Source organism: Microcebus murinus, chromosome 7, assembly GCF_040939455.1.
Source record: "Microcebus murinus isolate Inina chromosome 7, M.murinus_Inina_mat1.0, whole genome shotgun sequence".
Lineage (NCBI taxonomy): Eukaryota > Metazoa > Chordata > Mammalia > Primates > Cheirogaleidae > Microcebus > Microcebus murinus.
The window spans coordinates 33578078-33599173 of NC_134110.1; the positions used below are offsets into that span (position 1 = coordinate 33578078).

The 21096-nt window shown below is 40.9% G+C and overlaps 1 protein-coding gene across 5 annotated transcripts in view; it reads left to right on the top strand.

Annotated features, from left to right (window-relative positions):
• Positions 1–21096, top strand: part of ZFAT (zinc finger and AT-hook domain containing) — a 207278-nt gene that overhangs the window by 149128 nt on the left and 37054 nt on the right. For 4 of the 5 annotated variants that reach the window (XR_012920140.1, XR_012920141.1, XM_076005001.1 and 1 more), the window contains exons 13-14: positions 12518–12636; positions 20270–20396. Coding sequence is in view for 2 of the 5 variants with exons in the window: in XM_076005001.1 (XP_075861116.1) it covers positions 12518–12636; positions 20270–20396 (246 nt within the window). In the remaining 3 variants the exon portion in view is untranslated. Of the gene's footprint in view, positions 1–12517; positions 12637–20269; positions 20397–21096 lie in introns of those variants that run through there. The other variant, XR_012920142.1, reaches the window with a different exon arrangement.

Genomic DNA, 21096 nt, shown 5'->3' on the forward strand with positions numbered 1-21096 from the left:
TGGAAGTACTTTATTTTAACAATTCTGTTATTAAACATTATAGAGTTTCTAGATTTTTCTTCCCTTGCAGGTATAACTAATGCTATTGCAAGCATACCTATAGGTGTACTTTTTTGAATTATCTAAAAATATTTATTGAATACTCAGATTGCTTATTCATCCTGAAAAGAAAAAAATTGTAGAACCTTTAAACTAATGAGAATTAATGAAAGCCTCTAATATCATTAAAAGTTTGGGTTTTTTTTTTTTTTTTTCTTTTCAGTAAATAATCACATATTCCCTCTTGAGAGGGCTTAGCTCCTGTGCTGTTACCATACAGAGAAATGTGGTCGTATTTATATCCACTCCTTGATAATTCAACCAAAAAATGATTGTGGCATGCAGTGTGTTAGTTGCTACTCTTTCCCAAGCCCTGTGACTATTTGAAGCTGAAGACAGTTTTAGAAATCTGCCCCCAGTAAACAGAGATGTGAGATTGTCAGCTGCTGCAGCTGGGGGTGCTCAGCGTTTTTGAGCCAGAGAGAAGCTCTGCTTGCCGTTATAGCCATGAAATGCATCTTAATGTAAAACAAATGAATTGACTATATCCTTCAGCACTTTCAGTGACAGGGCTGATGCACAGAAATAGATGAGCAGCACAGAAAACTCAGGATAATTTTAAATCCATCCATCTGGGGTAATGGTGAGCATGTGCCTTTCATTTTCTTAATGGCAGTTTTATGGAGCTGGGGAGCAGGATGGGGTAGTGGAGAGGGCCCTGGTGCGAATCTTCATTCTTCTTTAGCTGTGCCATCTTGAGCAAATTATCTCACCTCTCCCCTGCAGGCCCTTCACCTGCAGGATGGGGTTGTTGCAGCCATCATCATGGATGATGAGAGAATGCATGCATGCAATACATCTCCATTCCTTTCTTTTATATAATTTTTTTCCTTAGAATATCTAAGGCTTCTGGAGCCATTGAATTATTTTTTACAACCCCATGTCCCAGAGAGGAGAATGGATTGGTTTAGGGTCCCAGTAAATAACTGGTGTTGCAGGCTAAAGATTCGTTTTCACATCCTTCACACATTCTTGAGTTGGATTGGCAGGAAATAGACATTTACTGTGGCTGTTGGGACAGGCATGGGGATCTGATTGATGATGCTATCATTGTCCTGTGCTTCCAAACTTTCATCATTGCCCTGCAAAAAAATGTGCTGAGGTTGAACTGTTTCATGCCCTAAGTTTTCAGTTAACTTTTTAAGGCTGTCTGTAATCAATTGGCATTCCCTGATGGAGTCTGGGTTTTTTTTTTTTTTTTTTTTTTGGGTCCTTGTTGTAGCAGCCCTACAAATCAAATACAACATGATACAAGGTCCTCATCTGTAAAATGATGACAATTGTAAAACTTATATGATTTGTTTTCTTTTATTTCATTATATTATGGGGGTACAGATATTGTTAGGGTTACATATATTACCCCCTGCCACCCTGCCCCCCCGCCATGCCAGAGCTTCAAGTGTGTCCAACCCCCATGGTGAACACCACACCACACCCATTATGTAAGTATACACCCTACCCTTCCTCCACTCCCCTGCCACCTGCCCACCACCTGATAAAAGTTTTTCTCTTTCTTTTTTTTTGGCATTTTAGTTAACTTGTATATCTTTGCCTCTCCCTAACAAGGGTTAGAGGCATTCCCTTTCCCCCCACAACTATAGAAATTTGTATATATAGATATTCAAAAAATGTCAGCTACTGGAAATAAATGTTGGAAGTATGAGATAAAACAAATTAAAAATTCCCTGGATAATTAATTTGAGGACACTATGTTTATGGTCCAATTGTTTTCCTCTTTTTTTTTTTTTTTTTTATTTTGGCATATTATGGGGGTACAGATTTTAAGGTTTCAATAAATGCCCATTTCCCCCCCTCCCCCCAAAAGTCTGAGTCTCCATCATGACCATCCCCCAGATGGTGCACATCTCACTCACTATGTATGTATATACCCGCCCCCCTCCCCCCTCCCACCTGCCCAATACCCTATTACTGTAGCACCTATGTGTCTACTTAGGTGCTACTCAGTTAATACCAGTTTGTTGGAGAATATATCTGGTGCTTGTTTTTCCATTCTTGGGATACTTCACTTAGTAGTATGGGTTCCAGCTCTAACCAGGAAAATATAAGGTGTGCTATATCACCATTGTTTCTTAGAGCTGAATAGTAATCCATGGTGTACATATACCATATTTTATTAATCCATTCTTTGATTGATGGGCACTTGGGCTGTTTCCACAGCCTTGCAATTATGAATTGTGCTGCTATAAACATTCGAGTGCAGGTGTCTTTTTTGTAGAGTGTCACTGGATCATTTGGGTAGATGCCCAGCAATGGGATTGCTGGATCAAATGGTAGATTCACTTGGATCGCTTTAAGGTATCTCCATATTGCTTTCCACAGAGGTTGAACTAGTTTGCAGTCCCACCAGCAGTGTAGGAGTGTTCCTCTCTCTCCGCAGCCACGCCAGCATTTATTGTTTGGAGATTTTTTGATAAAGGCCATTCTCACTGGGGTTAAGTGATATCTCATTGTGGTTTTGATTTGCATTTCCCTGATGATTAGAGATGTTGAGCATTTCTTCATATGTTTGTTGGCCATTCTTCTGTCTTCTTTAGAAAAATTTCTGTTCAAGTCCTTTGCCCACTTTTTAATGGGGTTATTTGATTTTTTCTTCCTAATTTTCGTGAGTTCTAAGTATATTCTAGTTATCAGTCCCTTATCGGATGCATAGGATGCAAAAATTTTCTCCCATTCTGTAGGCTGTCTGTTTACTTTCATGACTATTTCTTTGGCTGTGCAGAAGCTTTGTAGTTTGATCATGTCCCATTTATTTATTTTTGTTGCTGCTGTGATTGCCTTTGGGGACTTCTTCATAAACTCTTTGCCCAGGCCGATGTCTAGGAGAGTGTTTCCAACTTTTTCCTCTAGAATTCTAATAGTTTCATATCTTAGGTTTAAGTCTGTTATCCAGCGTGAGTTGGTTTTTGTGAGAGGTGAAAGGTGTGGGTCCTGTTTTAGCCTTCTACAGGTGGCTATCCAGTTTTCCCAGCACCATTTATTGAAGAGGGATTCTTTTCCCCAGCGTATGTTTTTGTCTGCTTTGTCAAAGATGAGATGGCTATATGAGGATGGTTTTATATCAGGATTCTCACATCTGTTCCACTGGTCAATATTCCTGTTTTTGTGCCAATACCATATTGTTTTAATTACTACAGCTTTGTAGTATAGTTTGATATCTGGCATATTAATGCCACCCATTTTGTTTTTGTTGCCTAGAATTGCTCTTGATATTCGGGGTCTTCTTTGGTTCCATACGAAGCGCAAAATTATTTTTTCTATATCTGTGAAGAATGCTGATGGGATTTTAATAGGTATTGCATTGAATCTGTAGATCAGTTTGGGTAGTATAGACATTTTGATGATATTGAGTCTGCCGATCCACGAGCATGGTATGGATTTCCATCTGTTTACATCCTCTGCTATTTCCTTCCTCGGAGTCTGGGTTTTATATTTGATTTTTGCAGGAATGTTTTTGACCTTCTTTCAGATGTGCACACACACCCACATACACACACAAACACACACACACACACACACACACACACACACACACACACACACACAGTCTTCCCTCGAGATCTGTGGGGTATTGGATCCAGGATCCCGCAGATACCAAAACCTGCAGATGCTCAAGCCCTTGAGATTAAAATATTGGTATAGTATTAGCATACAAACTACACACGTCCTTTCGTATTCTTTAAATCATCTCTAGATTGCTTATAATAACTAATACAATGTGAATTTTATGCAAATAGTTGTTATGCTGTATTTTTAAAATTTGTATTATTTTTATTGTCATTGTTATATTTTGAATATTTTCGAGCCACAATTGGTTGAATCCATGGATATGATGAACTGACGAATACAGAGGGCTGACTGTGTGTATGTACATACGTTTATGTATATGCATATGTACATGTGTATATGTGCATGTATATGTACATAAGTATGCATGTATGTTTAAGTCCTCCTCTCCTTCAAGAGACATGTTAAAGGAGACAACTACATGTCTCTTGGCTCTTAAAGAGACACCGTGCCATTATGCTTTGGCAGAACAACAGTTTCAGAAATCAGATAGCTGGTTAAGTATCAACACAGTTTAGAAATCTCAGAAGCACAAAGTTCACACTATTCTTAGGTCTGCAAGAGGGAAGGAGAAGGTGAAACTGGATTAAATTACTGTGTTTGGAAATGCTGAATTGTTTGGTAGCGCTGGAATTTTTCATTTTCTTTAGATTAATTTCTAATAATTCTCTCCATCCCCACCTGGTTTTATTTCCTTCTCCTACTCCTCCAAAAATATCTTCATGAAAGTTTATAATTTCTTGTTTTGATGTAGAGAAAGATGTTTCAAAATAATAACATAGTAAAGAACCATGAATAAAATGTAGTTTTCTCGAAATGATGTTACAGTCTGTTGAAACCAAGTGCAGGGACTCCTTGTCCACCAACTGTGTTCAGACAGTGTCTCGCTGTGACGTGTGCAAAGCCATCTACTGCTGGAAAAGATGCTCCTTGCTGTGGCGCCACAGAGATTCTGGGGACGGTGCCAGTGCGCAGTGCTGCAGAGGAGGCTGGGAAAAGGCTAAAAAGGGGCTGAGACTTCCCAGGCCAGACAGTTCTGTTCTGTGTGGGTTTCTGGGGGGTGGTCCCATGGTATTTTCCACGGAGTTTGGGTGGGTTTCCATGGGTGCTAGAAGCTTGCTGGGAGTGGCGGCTCCTTGGGCACCTGCCACTGTTGTGAGGGTAGATGTTCAGCAGCTGACTCTTCCAGCGCTGGAGAGAGGGGAAGCCTGATTTGTAGCATTTGCCAACTTCTGTGGCGTAAATTCTTCCACCATGGCCGATGTTAAGCTCCCGACATGACGTCACTGGATGTGGAGTTGGGGAGAGGTGTGCACATTCGGCGTGCAAGCTTGTACAGCCTGGCTCCAGCGCACGTCTGCTCCTGAGGGCACAGGGCGACATTGCCAGGCCCCTGTCAGCCAGGCCCTCTGGATGCACCAGCCCCCTGGAACTCTGGTACTTTTTAGTAATTGGGCTTGTACTGAGCATTATGCAAATATTTTACTCCCAGCTTATATTTTATATGCTTGTGATCTTTGAAGGCAGATTCCTCTTAGCCATCTCTTGTTCATTAATATGGATCGAGGCATTCTCCCACACAAACACACATTTCATGCTCTTTAAGGAAGACATACTCGTATTGCTTCAGTGGGCCTGCCCCTTCCCTCCCCTTAAAATATGCCTGATTAAGCTCAGCTCAAGAATGGTTCCGTAAATCACAGGCTGTGAGAGGCATCAGATGCTGCAGCGCTAAGCTGCACAAATCCTTCGTGCACATCTACAGCAAGTAGCAGGATGAAGATGGGGCTCAACAGGCTGGTCACTTTTCAGTGGCCTTCAAGCCTTCCCTCAAGTCTCTTAGGTTATTGGCACGAACATAGGCTTGGGAGTCAGATGGACCTGGGGCCAGGATCTCTGATGACTGTGGCTCTTGGACTAGGTGCTTAACCTCTCTGAACCTGTTTATACACTTACAAAGAGCGAGGGTGACACCTGCATCAGCAGTAGTTGCAAAGATTGGATATTATTCTCCAAGATTCCCAGACAGTGCCAACATGTAGTGAGTGCTTTACAAATAGCTCAGATGTACTGTTATGTTTATCCACATATTTCTTCTTGCAGTATGTACCTCTTGAGCTCCTACTGTGTGCCATGCTGGGCACTGGGATTTGGTGTCAGGCAAGAGAGTCATGTGGTAGCGTTTATGGTTCTTACTGCCTAAGCTGGGGATGAGGGCTAGACAGCTCCTACCAAGGCTCCATGTTCTGGCCTCTAGCAGAAAGTACGCTTCCCTTTCAGCTGTGCCCAGGGGCTTACGGGAAGAGAGCTGCTTCTCCCAAAGGCTGACCGCCTTCTCTGTGGCCCCCAATTTTAAAGAGTCATTGAAATAAGGGTGGGGAGACAAGAGAAGCTATGAGAGGAGTAGTATCGGGGAGAAGGCTTCGTTTGGGGCATCTGCTGAAATCTTTGTTATTTTGAAGTGCTATATTAGAAGAATGTCAGTATGTACCTTGGATGTATCTTCATATCTTAATTTTTCATGCCAGATTTAGGGAAAATAGCAAAGCAGAAAATTCAGAAACTATCAGTAACCCGAAAGTCATGCGTTTGATTTTTGGACATTTTTATTTTAAAATTGTTTTGAAGCTGGGCATGGTGGCTCAGGCCTATAATTCTAGCACTTTGAGAGGTTGAGGTGAGAAGATCACTTGAAGCCAGGAATTCAAGACTGCCGTCACTGCACTCTAGGCTGGGTGACACAGCAAGACCCTGTCTCTAAAGAAAAAATAAAATTTTAAAAAGTTGTTTTTGTTGAGGCCAAGATTCAATAAATTATTGGCAGATGTTTGCAGTGAGTGATAGAGTAATGTAATGCTGTGTTATTGATTGTTATTTTATATGTTAATTTCTCTCCCACAGCAGCCCTGTGAAGTTGGCATCATCATTCCTGTTGTAAAATTAGGAAACAAAGGGAGGGCAAGTGACTGACCCCAGGTCACAGCAAGCAAGTGGCAAAGCCAAACCCAGTCTCCTGATTCAGCATCTGGTGCCTTGCCATTCACACATCTGATGTCCCCTAATGTTTGTAGGAGTTTGCACCAATTAAAGAGGAAGAAGCAGAGGCATAGTCGTACTCTAGGATACTGATTCGGTCACATTTGCTGGTGGCCATATAGTAATGTGTTCAAAAGTCACACACATGAGGTGCTGTTTACTTTCTCTTATTTCTTTGTCCCCAAGGTTAGTTGCTAATCTGACCCATGGCTGACTCTGGGACCTATTTCTCTTGCCAGCCCTTCCTTGTGCTTGTACAGAGGGTGTCAGATCCCAAGATTTTGGGGAGCATGGGGTGATGGGAAGAGCTCACATATTGTTTGCTAAGGGTTTGTAATTGGGGTTCAGGACATCAGCCTGGCTAATAATAAAATATACTTTGTTTCCTCCACTGTATTTTCCCTTATGCTCTTTTTCTTCAGGATCCTGTGTGAAGGGTGCTTGCGTTTGAGACAGGATTCAGGTATCCCTGGGTCCCATTGGCAGATAGGATCTAACTGCATACTGTGTCACCAGGAACCCTCTATCCCAGTGCTTGCATATGATTGTCACTTGATTATAATACTATCCCTAAGCATTGCCTAGTTCTGGGCTGGGGCTCTGTCTGGGCGCTGGGGCAGGCACTGAGTTAAGAGACAACAGGAGACTGAGCATGGTGGCTCCTTGCTATAATCCCAGCACTTTGGGAGGCCGAGTTGGGAGGATCACTTGAGGCCGGAAGTTCAAGATTAGCCTGGACAATATAGTGAGACTCCATCTGTGCAAAAAAAAAAAAAAAAAAGAGAGAGAGACAACAGGAAATGAGAATGTCAACAAAGTCCTATTCCATATTTTACTTGTTACTCATACAAAATAAAATCACTCTGTATCCACTTTCCTTTGATAATTAAGCTTCTTTTGTTTTAGTTGTCCTTTAGTCTCTGTGTAAGTTTCCGATGGCAGCTGAAACAAATCACGACAAACTTGGCAGTGACTTAACACAGATTTATCATCTTGGTTCTGAAGGTCCAAAGTGAGTCTCACCAAGTTAAAGTCAAGGTGCCGAGGAACCTGTATTCCTTGTGCAGACTCCAGGGGAGGGTCTACTTTCTTACCTTTTCCAGCTTCTCGAGGCTGCCCACGTGCCTCAGCTCCCGGCCCCTCCCTCATCCTCAGAGCCAGCAGTGGCCAGCGGAGTCTCTCTCACGTTGCGTCGCTGTGGCTTGGGATTACGTTCAGCCACTGAGACAATCCAGAATAATCTCCCCACTTCAGGATCCTTAGCCGAACCACCTCTGTGAAGTGCCTTTAGCCAAGTATAGTAACATAGTCTCGTGTTCTGGGGATTAGGATGTGGCCATTTTTGGGGGGCCCATTATTCTGCCTGCTGCATGCAGTGCCTTTTCAAAGGTTATGAGCTTGAGCATTTTTACCTTAGGAGAAGGGAACACTAAGGCGTGAGCACGTGCCAGACTCATCTCCTCTCACTCCCCACCCAGTGTTCCAAGCTGCCCCGGGAGTTATGTTATTGAAAATGAAATCGAATTTTCAATAATGTCAAGCACTACAAAGGAGCACAAATATTTTAATGACTAAAACTCCCTAGAATATATTGCATTCCAAAAAGACCAAAGGATACCATGATCGATTTTTAAAGTTGCTCCTGAAATTTTATATTTTTGCCTGGTTAATCAGCCCACTCAAGGAAATTGTGATCTGAGGGCTTGTAGTTTTTATGGTGTGCCCTTAATGTCAATGCTGTGAGTAAATCCACAAGTCTTCCACTGACCTTTACTGTGCATCGCCTAAGAACTTAATGAATTGCACTAGAAATTAATTTCTCTCAGCTCTGATGTCAATTAACTGGCATAGTTACACATTCGGTCTAGATTACATATTTTCATTTGTTCTTTAATTAAAGTCACTGTGGCAAAGGTTGAAGTTTTAATTAATGTGGGGGCATTATCATATTAAGTTTAATTTAAACATAATATAAGAATGTTTTCTTCTCTAAATTAGTTTTCATTAAAGAGAACCCCAGAAGGAATCTTTAATTTCATTTTGAAGCCTAAAATGTAGTTTGGTTTTGTTCACGGTAGTAATATTAAGTCTTTATAGGAGAAGCATCGTCAGTTTAGCAAAAAAAAAAAAAAAAAGTAGAAGTCCTCACACCTTGGAGGTTTTTTAAAAGATGATCATAGGAAAAGATACCATTTTAGGTGATTATAATAACAAGTGATAATAAAGGAGGTTAAAACTAAGTTTAATTATCCTCTGAGTAAGAAAGAACAAGCCCATTTGGATTTGCCTAACAAGAGGTGCAGTGGTTTTGAGTTTCAGAAAATGCACATTTATTCAAGCCGCCTTTTCTGTGGATATTTTGAAACATAAGAGTTTGGTATCTGTTGTCAGCCTTTTTGCTGATGGCAGGAGCCACCTTCCTCTGCCCTCTGTCTGTGTCGGGCCCGCTGTGCGCTCTCACAGGCTCCCGGGGCAGGGACTGGAAAGCAGAGGGCAGGAGGAGCCGAGGACGTGTGCGGGCCTGCAGGTTGGCTACTGTTTGTGCCAATGACTGGAGAATCGCCCACCACCTCAGCTGATAGGCAAGAAGATGCTCTGTCTAGATTCCACTGACATAGGATTGATTTAGGAGGTTGAGCACCCCACGACTGCATCTGGAGATGATTAAATTTTGTGATAGATCCCCATGAGAATGACATGATCCTTCTATAAATTTGTCCAGACAACCTTGATGCCAATACAGAATTTCCCTGCTTCCTTTCCTCCTCTATGTCCCTTGAGCAGCGCATAAATACGGCAGCCTGAGATACACTCAGTGGTCAGCTCAGCCCTTTTGCTGCCTAAGCATAAGCATCTTGATCACTTGTTCACATGTGCGTTGCAGAAATGGGATACTTTTGGACATCACTGGATATGCATGTCAGGGATACAGAAGGGACTGAGGGCTTTAGGACTCCAAACAGAGGATGAGGAGCCTGCACAGGAGTTAGTCAGATGCTGGAAGCAGACCCAGGCACAGGTGATGTCACTGAGGCCCAGAAAGAATGGATTTTGGTTGGTGGTTGTAGTCAACGTTGCCTTATAATGCACAGACATCACGCTGGGCACAGCTGGGGTTAAGGGTGTGAACCCTGGAGTCAGATTCAGTTGTTAGTCTTACAACCTCACAAAGTTTACTTCACTCTGGAGCCTCTGTATTAAACAAGGTGAGCATGCCTCTGTGCTTGGGCTATTTGTGAGGAAAGCAAGACTTAATGTGTGAGGTGTCTGACACCTGATAACCGCCCTGTCAGCGGAAGATGTATGATGTTGTTGTTAGTGGTGGTGGTACTGGTATTAAGATGAAGAGTGAAAAGTGTTTGTTGTTCCTGACATGTGCGGTGCCAGGAAAGGTTCGGGCACAAGAAGCAGCGTGCCATGGTTTGAGGCAGGGCTTCTCAGCATCAGTGCTGCTGACGGTCAAGGCCAGGTCACCCTGTGTTGCGCGGCTGTCCTTTGCATTGTGGAGTGTTCAGTAGTATCTCTGGGCTCTACACACCAGATACCAGGCGCACCCCCCCCCCCCAGCTATGACAACTGCAAGCTTCTCCAGACACTGCCTGTTAGATCCCCCTGTCGAGAACCACTGGCCTAAATAATGAACAGAGGCAAAGAAGAGATGACATCATAATATTTTTCTGGTTTACATTTCTGACCTTAATGTCAGCAGTTTTTTTGAGTAGGGCACTCTTTCTCCCATGGAATAAAATTTAAAAGATATGGGGGGATGGTTAGTGGAAACTGGCCTTCCTCCACCTGCTCATTGTCCACTCAGGAGTAGCTGATGACACCACTCTCTGGTGAGGTCTTGGAAGTGGAGACTCCATAGGATCCTGGCTGTAAAAGACGACAGGGCTGTACCCAGGCAGTGTAGTGGGCTTTCTTTCTTCCTTTTTTATTTTTGCCCCCGGATAAGACTGAACAAGAGTTGTAGGCTCTTGGGAGAGGGAAGTAGAGTTAGAAGGGCAAGGGGCAAGTTGGGAGAAAATGAGAGAGGATGCAAACAGAAGAAGCTCCCAAAGTCAAAGGATAACGATAGCTCAACTGAGAGAGAGCAAGAGGGCTGGCGGTCATTAGAGTGGGATGCTTGGATTTAGCCCCATGCATGGCAGGGTTCGAAACCAGCCTGAGCGAGACCCCATGTCTACTATAAATATAAAGAAATTAATTGGTCAACTAATATATATAGAAAAAATTAGCCGGGCATGGTGGTGCATGCCTGTAGTCCCAGCTACTTGGGAGGCTGAGGCAGCAGGATTGCTTGAGCCCAGGAGTTTGAGGTTGCTGTGAGCTAGGCTGATGCCGCAGCACTCTAGCCTGGGCAACAAAGTGAGACTCTGTCTCAAAAAAAAAAAAAAAAAGAAAAGAAAAATCATGAGAATGAAATTTCACACAGGCAGTGAAGTGATAAGTAAGGTTCTTGGGCAACTATGAGGTGGTGCATTAAAGTCACTTGACCCTGGGGGAGAGGGCACATGCCAAAGTTCCTGATGGGCGTGGCCCTATGGACAGGAGGGGCAAACCAGGAAATGCCCCTACTCTGCAGGGGAGGGGGCACCGCTGCCCTGCTCTGCCCTGCCCTGGCCTCCTTGCTTGGCGCTTGTGAGCCTGAGTGGCCTCTGCTCAAGAGGCAGGGGAAGGAGCAAGCTCTCTCTGATGACGCCAGTGTTGGGAATTTTGTTGCCTAGGAGTTCTCAGCATCTAAGATACAATGGTAGGACCAGTGTAGACAGAAGAAGTCATGGAGTCAGAGATTTCAAGCAGAGCAGAAGCAGGTGCTTGGCAGGGGAGGATGGGGCAGGGAGCTCTTGACTTAGGAGTGACCTGCTGGAATCGGTTAGCCTCAAAGTTCCAGACAGCTGTAGTCATGGGGACTCCATGAGGCAGTCACTGCCCAGGCCCAGCTCAGCAGGGTGGCCTGATAGTGCCAGCAGTTGGCCTGGCTTGGGCCAGTGGCCTGGAGGCCCGGCACCAGGACCACAGTGAGCCTCCTGAGCTGGACTTTGCTTCTGAAGGCACAATCTATTCAGAGAGACTTTTCTCCAGGTTCCAATTTAGTTGCTGCTTCTAATGTAATTGTAAAAAGATAGTCTTTTGTGTGACTATCCAATTTTGGTGTTTTTTTTTTTTAACCTAGAAACCTACAGTTTTATATTCTCTTAATTAAAGCATCCAAACACTTCCCAGAACATGTGCAAAATTTAATCAGTTCAATAAATAGTGACATATCAGGATGTGACCAGCTTTTTAATGTATTCTTTACTAGGAAATTTATGTGGGAGTATATATGAATGACTTAGCTTCTGATGTGAAGGAGACTGAGAATCTGGCTCCTGCTCTTAGTGTTTTGGGACAAAAGAGATTGAGAAAAGCAGCCACTTCCATTTTTATTTTCTAAATTATGTTTTATTTACAAATGAAAAAATAGAAGAACAATTTAAGCCACTTATCCATACGGTCGGGAATTATGTTACTCATCTTAGTTCTCGTTGTCATTTAAAATGTCAAGCACATGAAAGGTTCTCTGCAAATGCTTATTCAGTAAATGAAAAAAAGTACATTAATTTTTCAAATCTCTGCCCTGGAAAACATATACACTGCGTTGCTGTCATGTTATAGTACTAAGGTAAGCTTGGATTGAATGTAAGTGCTAGAGACAAAATAACACACTTCTTGCATTTGAGGCATTTGGATAGGAGGAGCCGTTGCATTTTTATGTGCTATGCATACATCTTCTTACCTCTGTCTTTGCTTTCAGGTGGCTTGAAGTGCCCTGTTTGCAGCTTTGTGTATGGCACCAAATGGGAGTTCAATAGGCACTTGAAGAACAAACATGGCTTGAAGGTGGTGGAAATTGATGGAGACCCCAAGTGGGAGGTAACTTTTTAAAGCGTGGTATTGATCTTGACATTTCTAAACACAAATGACAAACCAGGCAAGCCCAAGTACCAGGCACAGACAGCCATTCCTTAGAGCATTGGATTTTCTGGTTGGGAAACTTCTGAAACCTTTTCAAATTGAGTCTCGTGTCCGAGGGATATAACCAAGTGAGATCTGGGCTATGCATGTGAATTCTTATTCTGAGTTGAATTTAGGCTCTTTTGTGAAGGTTTGCATTGACCTCATCGACATTTTTGCTCCTGTTATTTACAGATCCAGAGTTTCAGATGTTGTATCTGTAAGAAGAATGGAAGGGAAGGAGTATATTGTCATCCTTATCAAGGGAGTTGGGAGGGCTCCCTTAGTTCTAGGCCCTGCTCTTCCTCTGTGGGAGGCTTGTGCTACCACCTGCCTTCTTTGTTTTCCCCCTTAGGAGTTGGGACTAGTCATTTGGCTGAAAACACATCTGTAGTACTAGAATCAGTAGCCATCTCTCTTTTCATGTACTGGTGTCACTCCCATGGATTAATTGCAGTTACCTAAGGCAGGATTTCTCAGACTCAGTGCTGTTTACATTTTGGTCTGGATAATTCTTTGTTGTGGAGTGCTGTCCTGTGCCTTATAAGAAGTTTAGCTGCATTTCTGGCCTCTTCCCACTAGTTACCAGTAGCGTCAATCCCCTCCCCCACACCAGACGCAACCCAAAATGTCTCCAGACGTTGCCAGTGTTCAGTGTTCCTTGGGGTCAAAATCACACCCAGCTGATGTAAGGACTTTACAAAACATACAGTGGTTAAGAGTAAAGGCTTTTAAACAGAATCCACAACACGTGAAAAAAGAAAAACCTTATTACGATGTGAGGATTATTCTGGAATGCAAAGGAAAAGTGGGTTCAGTAGGAGTTAATGTGTTAATATAGTCTATCATAATAATAGAACTAGAGAGAAAAATGAAATGATCATCATCATAGATGCAGGAACGATGTTTAACAAAATTCAGTATCCACTGATTAAAGACAGTCAATAACATAGAATTTGATGGCTACATCCCTAAGATGAAAAAAATATACATGACTTAGCCCCAAACATTAGCATCTTATTTCATTGGGAAACACTAGACAGTTTCCATCGAAGTCAGAAATAAGACAAGGATACCCCGCAACTCTGCTACGCTTTAGCATTTTGTTGTAGGCATCACCCAGTGTGGTTAGATAAGGCAAAGCAAATACAGACATAGAACTGGAAGGGGAGAAATAAAAGCATTTGTAATTGGATATGATAGGATTATATTAATATTATTAGGAAATCCCAAAGAATGAGTAAAAAATGATTACAAATAATAAGCAGCAGACAAAAGGTCAACATATACCAATCAGCAGTATATACACACACATATATGTATATATATATACATAATAGATATGTAGATACCTGTTTATACACACACATATATATACACACATATATAAAGTAAGTTAGAAGGTAAGCAAAAACCCTATTTATTATAGGGAACAAAACCCAGATAAGTCAAGGCATAAACCTAACAAGAAAGCGTCTAAAATGTAAATGTGGAAACTATAAAACACTCCTGAAATAGACATAAATTTAGAGTTGAGCACATGGATGGGAATACTTAACATCATAAAGATGTTAATATTCCTGAAGGTCATTTAGACAATAATTTATCAGTGTAATATGCTCAAAATAAAAAATCCATTATGTTTTTTTTCTGGTGCTAATCAAGTTGATTTTTAAAGTTCATTTATGAATAAATAGCTAGGAAAACCTTGGGAAAAACGTCAGTGTGAGGAGAATCCTATCAGATACTATAACATGATATGAAACCTTCGTAACTAAGACTGTATGTTATTTGTGCATGAACAAATGGTCTAATGAAACAGAGTAGAAAATTTGGAATAAATCCAGTGATATATGGGAATTTATTATATGATAAAGATGGTGTCTCAAGTTGGTAGGAGAATGGTGGGCTTTTTAATAAATGTAGGATAACCAAATAGCCATATGGGGAGAGACAAAATCAGATCTGTTTTTCATAACTTATATAGACAAATATAAAAAGGATCAGAGATTTAAATATAAAGACAGAAATATTTTACAAATGCTAAAAGAAAAGATGAGTGAATTCATCTATAAACTAAGAGTGTGGAGAACTGTCCTAACTATAATTTGAAATCCAGATTTAATAAGGGAAAAGATTGAAAACTATTGACTACATGAAAAAATTTTTAAAGTCTTATGGAAAATAACTCATAAATAAGCAAAAAGATAGATGATTAAATATATCATATCATAGAAGAGAAATTAGTATCTTTATAGAAGACTTGTAAAAATAGTGAAGAGGAATATCAGCAACCCAATAGAAAAATAGGAAGAGATTAGAAAGGTTCAGAGAAAAAGAAATGTAAATAACCTCAAATGTCTGCATACATGATCAGCCTCACACATAATAAAAGCAATGTTAATTAAAACTAAACTGAGATATAATTTCTCACCTATTAGCTTAACAGTAATCTAAAAGTTTGGTGTCATTTCTGCTGGAGAGGCTAGAGGGAAGGAAAGGAAATCTGCTCTCATATGCATATGTTGCTGGTAGGAATGTAAAATGGTCCAACCCTGTGAAGGGAATAACAATATGTAGCAAAATTACCTATACAATTCTTTATCCATTAACTAAACAATTCCACTGTTAGGAAGCAATTTCAAAGTTACACTGGATAAAATGAGAAAAGGTGTTTGCACAAGGTATTCATTGCAGTGCTATGGATAGTGGTATGTGGCTGGAAACAACCTAGTGTCCATCAACAAGAGGCTTGAATGCCTTACCTACAGCTATACAGCACAGAACCATGCAGCTGCGGGAGGGAAGAAAGGATGTCCCTGTGTGGTTCGCCTGGTCTCCAGGGTGTACTGTTAAGTGGAAAAGTGAGGTGAAGAACAGTGTGTACATGTGTATTGTGTTTATATTTTTAGAAAAAGTTGAAAGATAAACAACTTGAAAGAAGAACATACGTGGCAAATGAATCTGTGTTACAAATGAATGACATGATCACACTGAAGTGAGTGGGGAAGAAAGGAGCTGAATTTGGTAACTTTGAAAGATAGTTGACTGGATACTCTTAGGCTAAATAAAAAATAACTATAGACAAGTGCTGTGACCTAGTTAGTAAATGTATTTCTCATAGCAGTGTGGGTTAGTAGTTCTGAACCCACTTCATGTGTGGATTATGACTGAACAAATAAGTAAATACATCATAGGTAATGGGAGCCAGGTTTCTCATTGTTGGAGAAAGAAGTTACAAATAAATGTTAGGGGCACAGCTAGCATGAATCCTGTAGCTATGAGTCATACATTTCACTATCACCATGAACTCACATTAAAAAGAACCTGCTTGATACAGGTGGTGGGTATACATACATGAATTTCCTAGTTTTTTGTTTTAGAGGGCTAGAAGCAGTGACACCCTGGTAGCAGTGCACACATCTTGGTTTCTAATAACATTCTCCAGTAAAAGGAACCAGGGTCCCTTGAAAAAGTGGTTGATTCCAAGGATGAGGAAGAACATATACAAGATGATCCTGGAACATCTTATGGGGCTAGAAAGTAATGACATGCTCAATCAGTCAATAAAGATGCGAACACATATGTCAGAAGAACAGAGGAGACAGCCTGAAAGGGCTCCCAGTGACCAAAGCTACAAGAATTGGAGTATCAAAATCAATATCCATGAATCCATGCTGACATAAATAAATGATTGAATAAATAAATAAGAAGGAACTATTCTTCTCCACAGATGATTTCTGATTAGTAACTGTAGAAGAAATGAGAAAAATAGAAAACCCCCAGTAGAATAGCATAGGAATAACTGTAACAGGCAAGATCCATTTATGAATGCTGAAATTATTAATAGTAGGCAAAAGTTTAAGGAGAAACAGAATATTTGCATAAACTCAAAATAGCTCCCTCCAAGTATTTATTCATTACAAGGGAAAAGTAGGAACCCTTAACCAAATGATCAAGGCTGGCATCATCAGTGATAAAACGTTCTGACATCATGTATCCCACCTGTTATGATATGATGAGAAGGGCATTTCACCTCGAGGTATTCTTCACAAAAATCCTCAACCCCAATCTAATTATGCAAACCCACCAAACAAATTTAAATGATGAGTGTAATCAAATACGGACCCATACTTCTCAAACATGTCAAGGTGATGTAAGACAAGGAAGGACCGAGGAACTGTCACAGATGGGAGGAGGCTGTTAGGCATGAGCACTAAGTGGTCTGGGAGATACAGGATTGAATCCTGGACCTGAAAAAGGACACTAATGAAAAAACTGGAGGAATCTGGATAAATCCTGTGGTTTAGTTGATAGTGTTGTGCCAGTGTTAATTTCTTAGTTTTGATGATTTTTGCCCTGATTACGTAAGATGTTGAAGGGTAAAGGTCTATAGGAAGTCTCTGTTGTACTGTCTTTGCAGTTCTTGTGTAAGTTATAAAAAATGTGGATATTGTATGTAGGGAAGGGAGGCAGAGAACAAGATGGAAGAGATGAGGGCGGGGATGGTTAAACTTAATTTACCCTGTGGTGTAGATTTGACTCTTATAAACCATGAAAATGTTTTATATAACAATAAAAACACAATTAACTTTTTTTTAAAAAATCAAGTCTTACACATTGAGAGTAAAATGAAATAAATGATCCTAAGTGTATATCAAATTGGTGGCATAACTATACAGAGATGAACTATTTCAAAAGGCTTTAAAGCAGTTATTTGATTGCACCTCCTAATGGGATATAACTTAAAGACAAAAAGAAATGCAAAAACTGCACTGTTTTCGGTTATTCTATTGGTGGTAGGGATGCTATTATAATTCCGAGGCTGTTGTGTTTATTAATTACAGTGAAACACAGAAAATGTGTTTAATTCCATGAGCTTATACTGATATTTGGGAAAAAAACAATTCAGTCACCTTTGTAGGATGCTAGAGAATCAACTCTTTATTTTGAAAACTGGTAAATTAAGTCCAAGAATCAAGCAATTATTCTACCTTTAAAAGAAAAAAAACAACCCCAAAACTAAGCATAACCAAACATTTGATCAGGGGAAGTTTTTCTTTTAGAAGTAATTCAGCTAACACATGGAAACTTAAAATATTACCATTTTTCAACTTTCTAATGATGTCAAAGATCTAGCATTGATGTCGTTAGTTATTGCAAGCATTACAAGAGACAACCGCACAAATGTATCTCCTGAAGGGATTACACAATATAACCCATGAAGCATTCTTCTCAAAGGGGACTCTGAATCTGATTAAGCCTTTATATTTATGTCTAATTACTGATTTACAGAAAATACCGTGGACAGAGGACCATGTTATTGATTTCATGGTGATGCAATCAGCAAAATTCAGGTTATGGAAAGCTCTGTAAGGCAAACAGACTGCCTTCTTCAACAATTAAATTTCAAGGAGGGAGAATGCCAGAAATAGAGGAAAAGTCTAGAGAATTTAAGTCTTAGAAGACATATGAGTTCTAATGTGTGACCCTCATTTAGATGTGATTTGAACAAGCTTGAAAATTAGATAATTGGAAAAATTTGAACGTTGCCTAGATACTTGATGATATTGAGGACTTGTTAAGTTTTTGAGTATGACAGTGGCATTGTAGTTATGTTTTGGAGGAGTTTTATTTTTTAGAGATCCTGAAATATTTATAGAGGAAACGATGATTTCTGGATTTGTTTCAAAATAATCCAAGAGCAGAGCATGGAATGTGTGGGTGCCTAGGAGAAGAAAGACTGACCATGAGTTGATAATTGTTGAAATTGGGTGATGGATATGTGGAGGTTTATTATACTTATCTTGCTGCTTTTATGTGTTTGAAATTTTTTTTTAAAGTAGGAGCTTTGGAGTCTGACAGATTTTACTTTGAATCCTGTCTCTGTCACCTGTAAACTGCTTGACCTGGATCCATGGTTTAACCCCTGTGGCCACGGCGTTCTTTTCCATACAGGAGGCTGATAGTACTTGAGAGGTTGAAAGGATTGAGAGAAATGATGTGTAAGAGGCTAACATCTATATCTAGCCTTCAGAAAGCCCTGAGGAAATGCAGCTGCCATGATTATTACTGATGATGATGGCATCATCAACCTGATGTCTTCATCTATGCTAAAACAATAACCTGGTGTTTCATATTCATACTGCAAGAATTTACTGTTTATTAACAAAAATAGATGTTGGGATGTCAATTCCTGATGTAAAACTTGGTTAGTTGGTGCTTTTATAAATGCATGCAATAATATCCCTCTCCCCCGAAGGCCTCACTTCCAGCAGATTCCAGCACCTTAAACAGAGCTGCGAACTCACCAAAAATAGTTGACACAAAGCCATGTACTTGATGCCATAGTGAGATAGCAGGGCAGGCAGCAAGCTGGGCATGGGGTGGTCACCAGTGCAATAACTAGCTGCCTATTACAGCAGTGTGTGCGGTCACCTGACTCCCAGGAATGCCTTGCAAAGAGCACCATCCTTCCTGAAAGTGATTATTATGCAGAATTTTCCCACAATGAGGAGAAACCATTTAGTGTGCATCCTGTCCTTTCATAGGCTAAGGCAATGCTTGGATCCAGTGTTTGCTAATATGTCACTTAATAGTACTTAAAAGAAAATATTCTTCTTTTTTTCATTTATGCATTCATCAAATATTTATTGCATATCTACTATATGTCAGGCTGGAAACACCTAAATGAACTCGGCCACTTGGCTGTAAAAGACTAATTATATGCTATTCTGAACCTCTATGTCATTCCTGGTAAGTGCTTATAGAGCATAACTTGGCTCCTATAAATTTTGTCTCAAGTCCTCTTTTCTGTTCTTCTTGATTGGTGACATTCATGTGTCCTGCCTGATAGTTTTGCTTGTACTTCCCTTTCCTTCCAGAAAGAAAATGTTATTAACGTCTAGTTCTGTGAAAATTCTGTTATACCTTTTCTCTCCTTGAAGTAAGCGTGAGGTATCTCTGAATATCACTTTTACTCCTCTTACTCTCACAAATCCTGAATTTGCGCAAATATATTTCTTGCAGTCAGTTTTGTTTCTCATACCTTCATATAACAATAAGAATGACACGAATAGCTAAGATTTACTGAATTCTCAATGCGTACCAGGACCCATGCTTTCCATGTGTGATGGAATCACCCATCCTCTCCTCTCCTCTCTACCATTAGCTGCTCAGGTGCTGTGCCCCACCCTCTTCTGGCCCCAGGCCCCCAGGTAAGGGGCAGAGTAGATGCAGGATTGGGAGCTGAGCTCTCCAAATAATCTAGTTATGAACAGCATGCTCTGTTCCCAACCACAAGAATGTGCACCAAGGAGCTCTCCACCAAAGCTGGTTTTAAAAAGGCTTGGTACTTGTAAAGAGATGTTTTCTCTTTGGGAAATATATAAATTTGGAGCGACTGGTTTCTCAGGGATGCCAGGTAAATGAAATGTTACAAAGTATTACTTTCTTATGTGCATTTGTTTTGTCTTAATACATTGTCCTGTGTTACCCTTCTGGGCAACAATTGTTTTTTAGAATATCACTTAGGTATTATGTTTTTATATAGACAGCAACAGAAGCTTCTGAGGAGTCCTCCACCCAGTATCTCCACATCACAGGGGCTGAAGAAGATGTTCAGGGGACGCAGGCGGCGGTGGCCGCGCTCCAGGACCTGAGATACACCTCCGAAAGTGGTGAGGGGCATGCCCTGGCTTCCTTTGACACCTCAGAACTGGTCTTCACTAGACATGTTGAATGAATACATCTGCAAATAAATGATGTCCATGGGGTTGATCTACTTTAAAATCCCCGAGCCAGCATTCAGACTGTGGAAGCAGTCCATTGTCGGGCACGAGAGATGTTCTAGAAATTAGAAATGTTCTAGAATTAGAGCAGAAGCGGGCTTTATAACAGGGTTGCAAGATTTCCCCAAATCTCAACATGCTTAATTCTCAGAATGACCCTGTGAGAGAAGCAGCTCTTACTCTTCTCACTTCACAGGTATACAAGGTCAGGTCACTTTTCACTGTTAATGGGTGGCAGAGGGTCACCCACTTTGGGAAGTTGGAGCTAGTGCTGGGATCTAGGTCTCCTGACATCTTGCCAGGGCATTGTCTTGTTCCATGCTTCCTCGTGATCACCTACCTGAAGGGGCTTATTCCAGGGTACACAGGGGCTGGGTGGGCAGTGGCAGTGGGTGGCATGGACTCAGAGGGATGTGGTGAGTGGCCGAGACTATGGTGCAGTGGGGGAGTCACCTCGTAGAACTGCAGGCCCAGGATTGCTCACTCCCCCAGTTCTCAAAAGGCCCAATCAGGATTTTTACATCAAATGTTATGATTTTCAAATGTTAGATCAATTAAAAAACCAAATAAACCATTCTGCCAGCCTAGA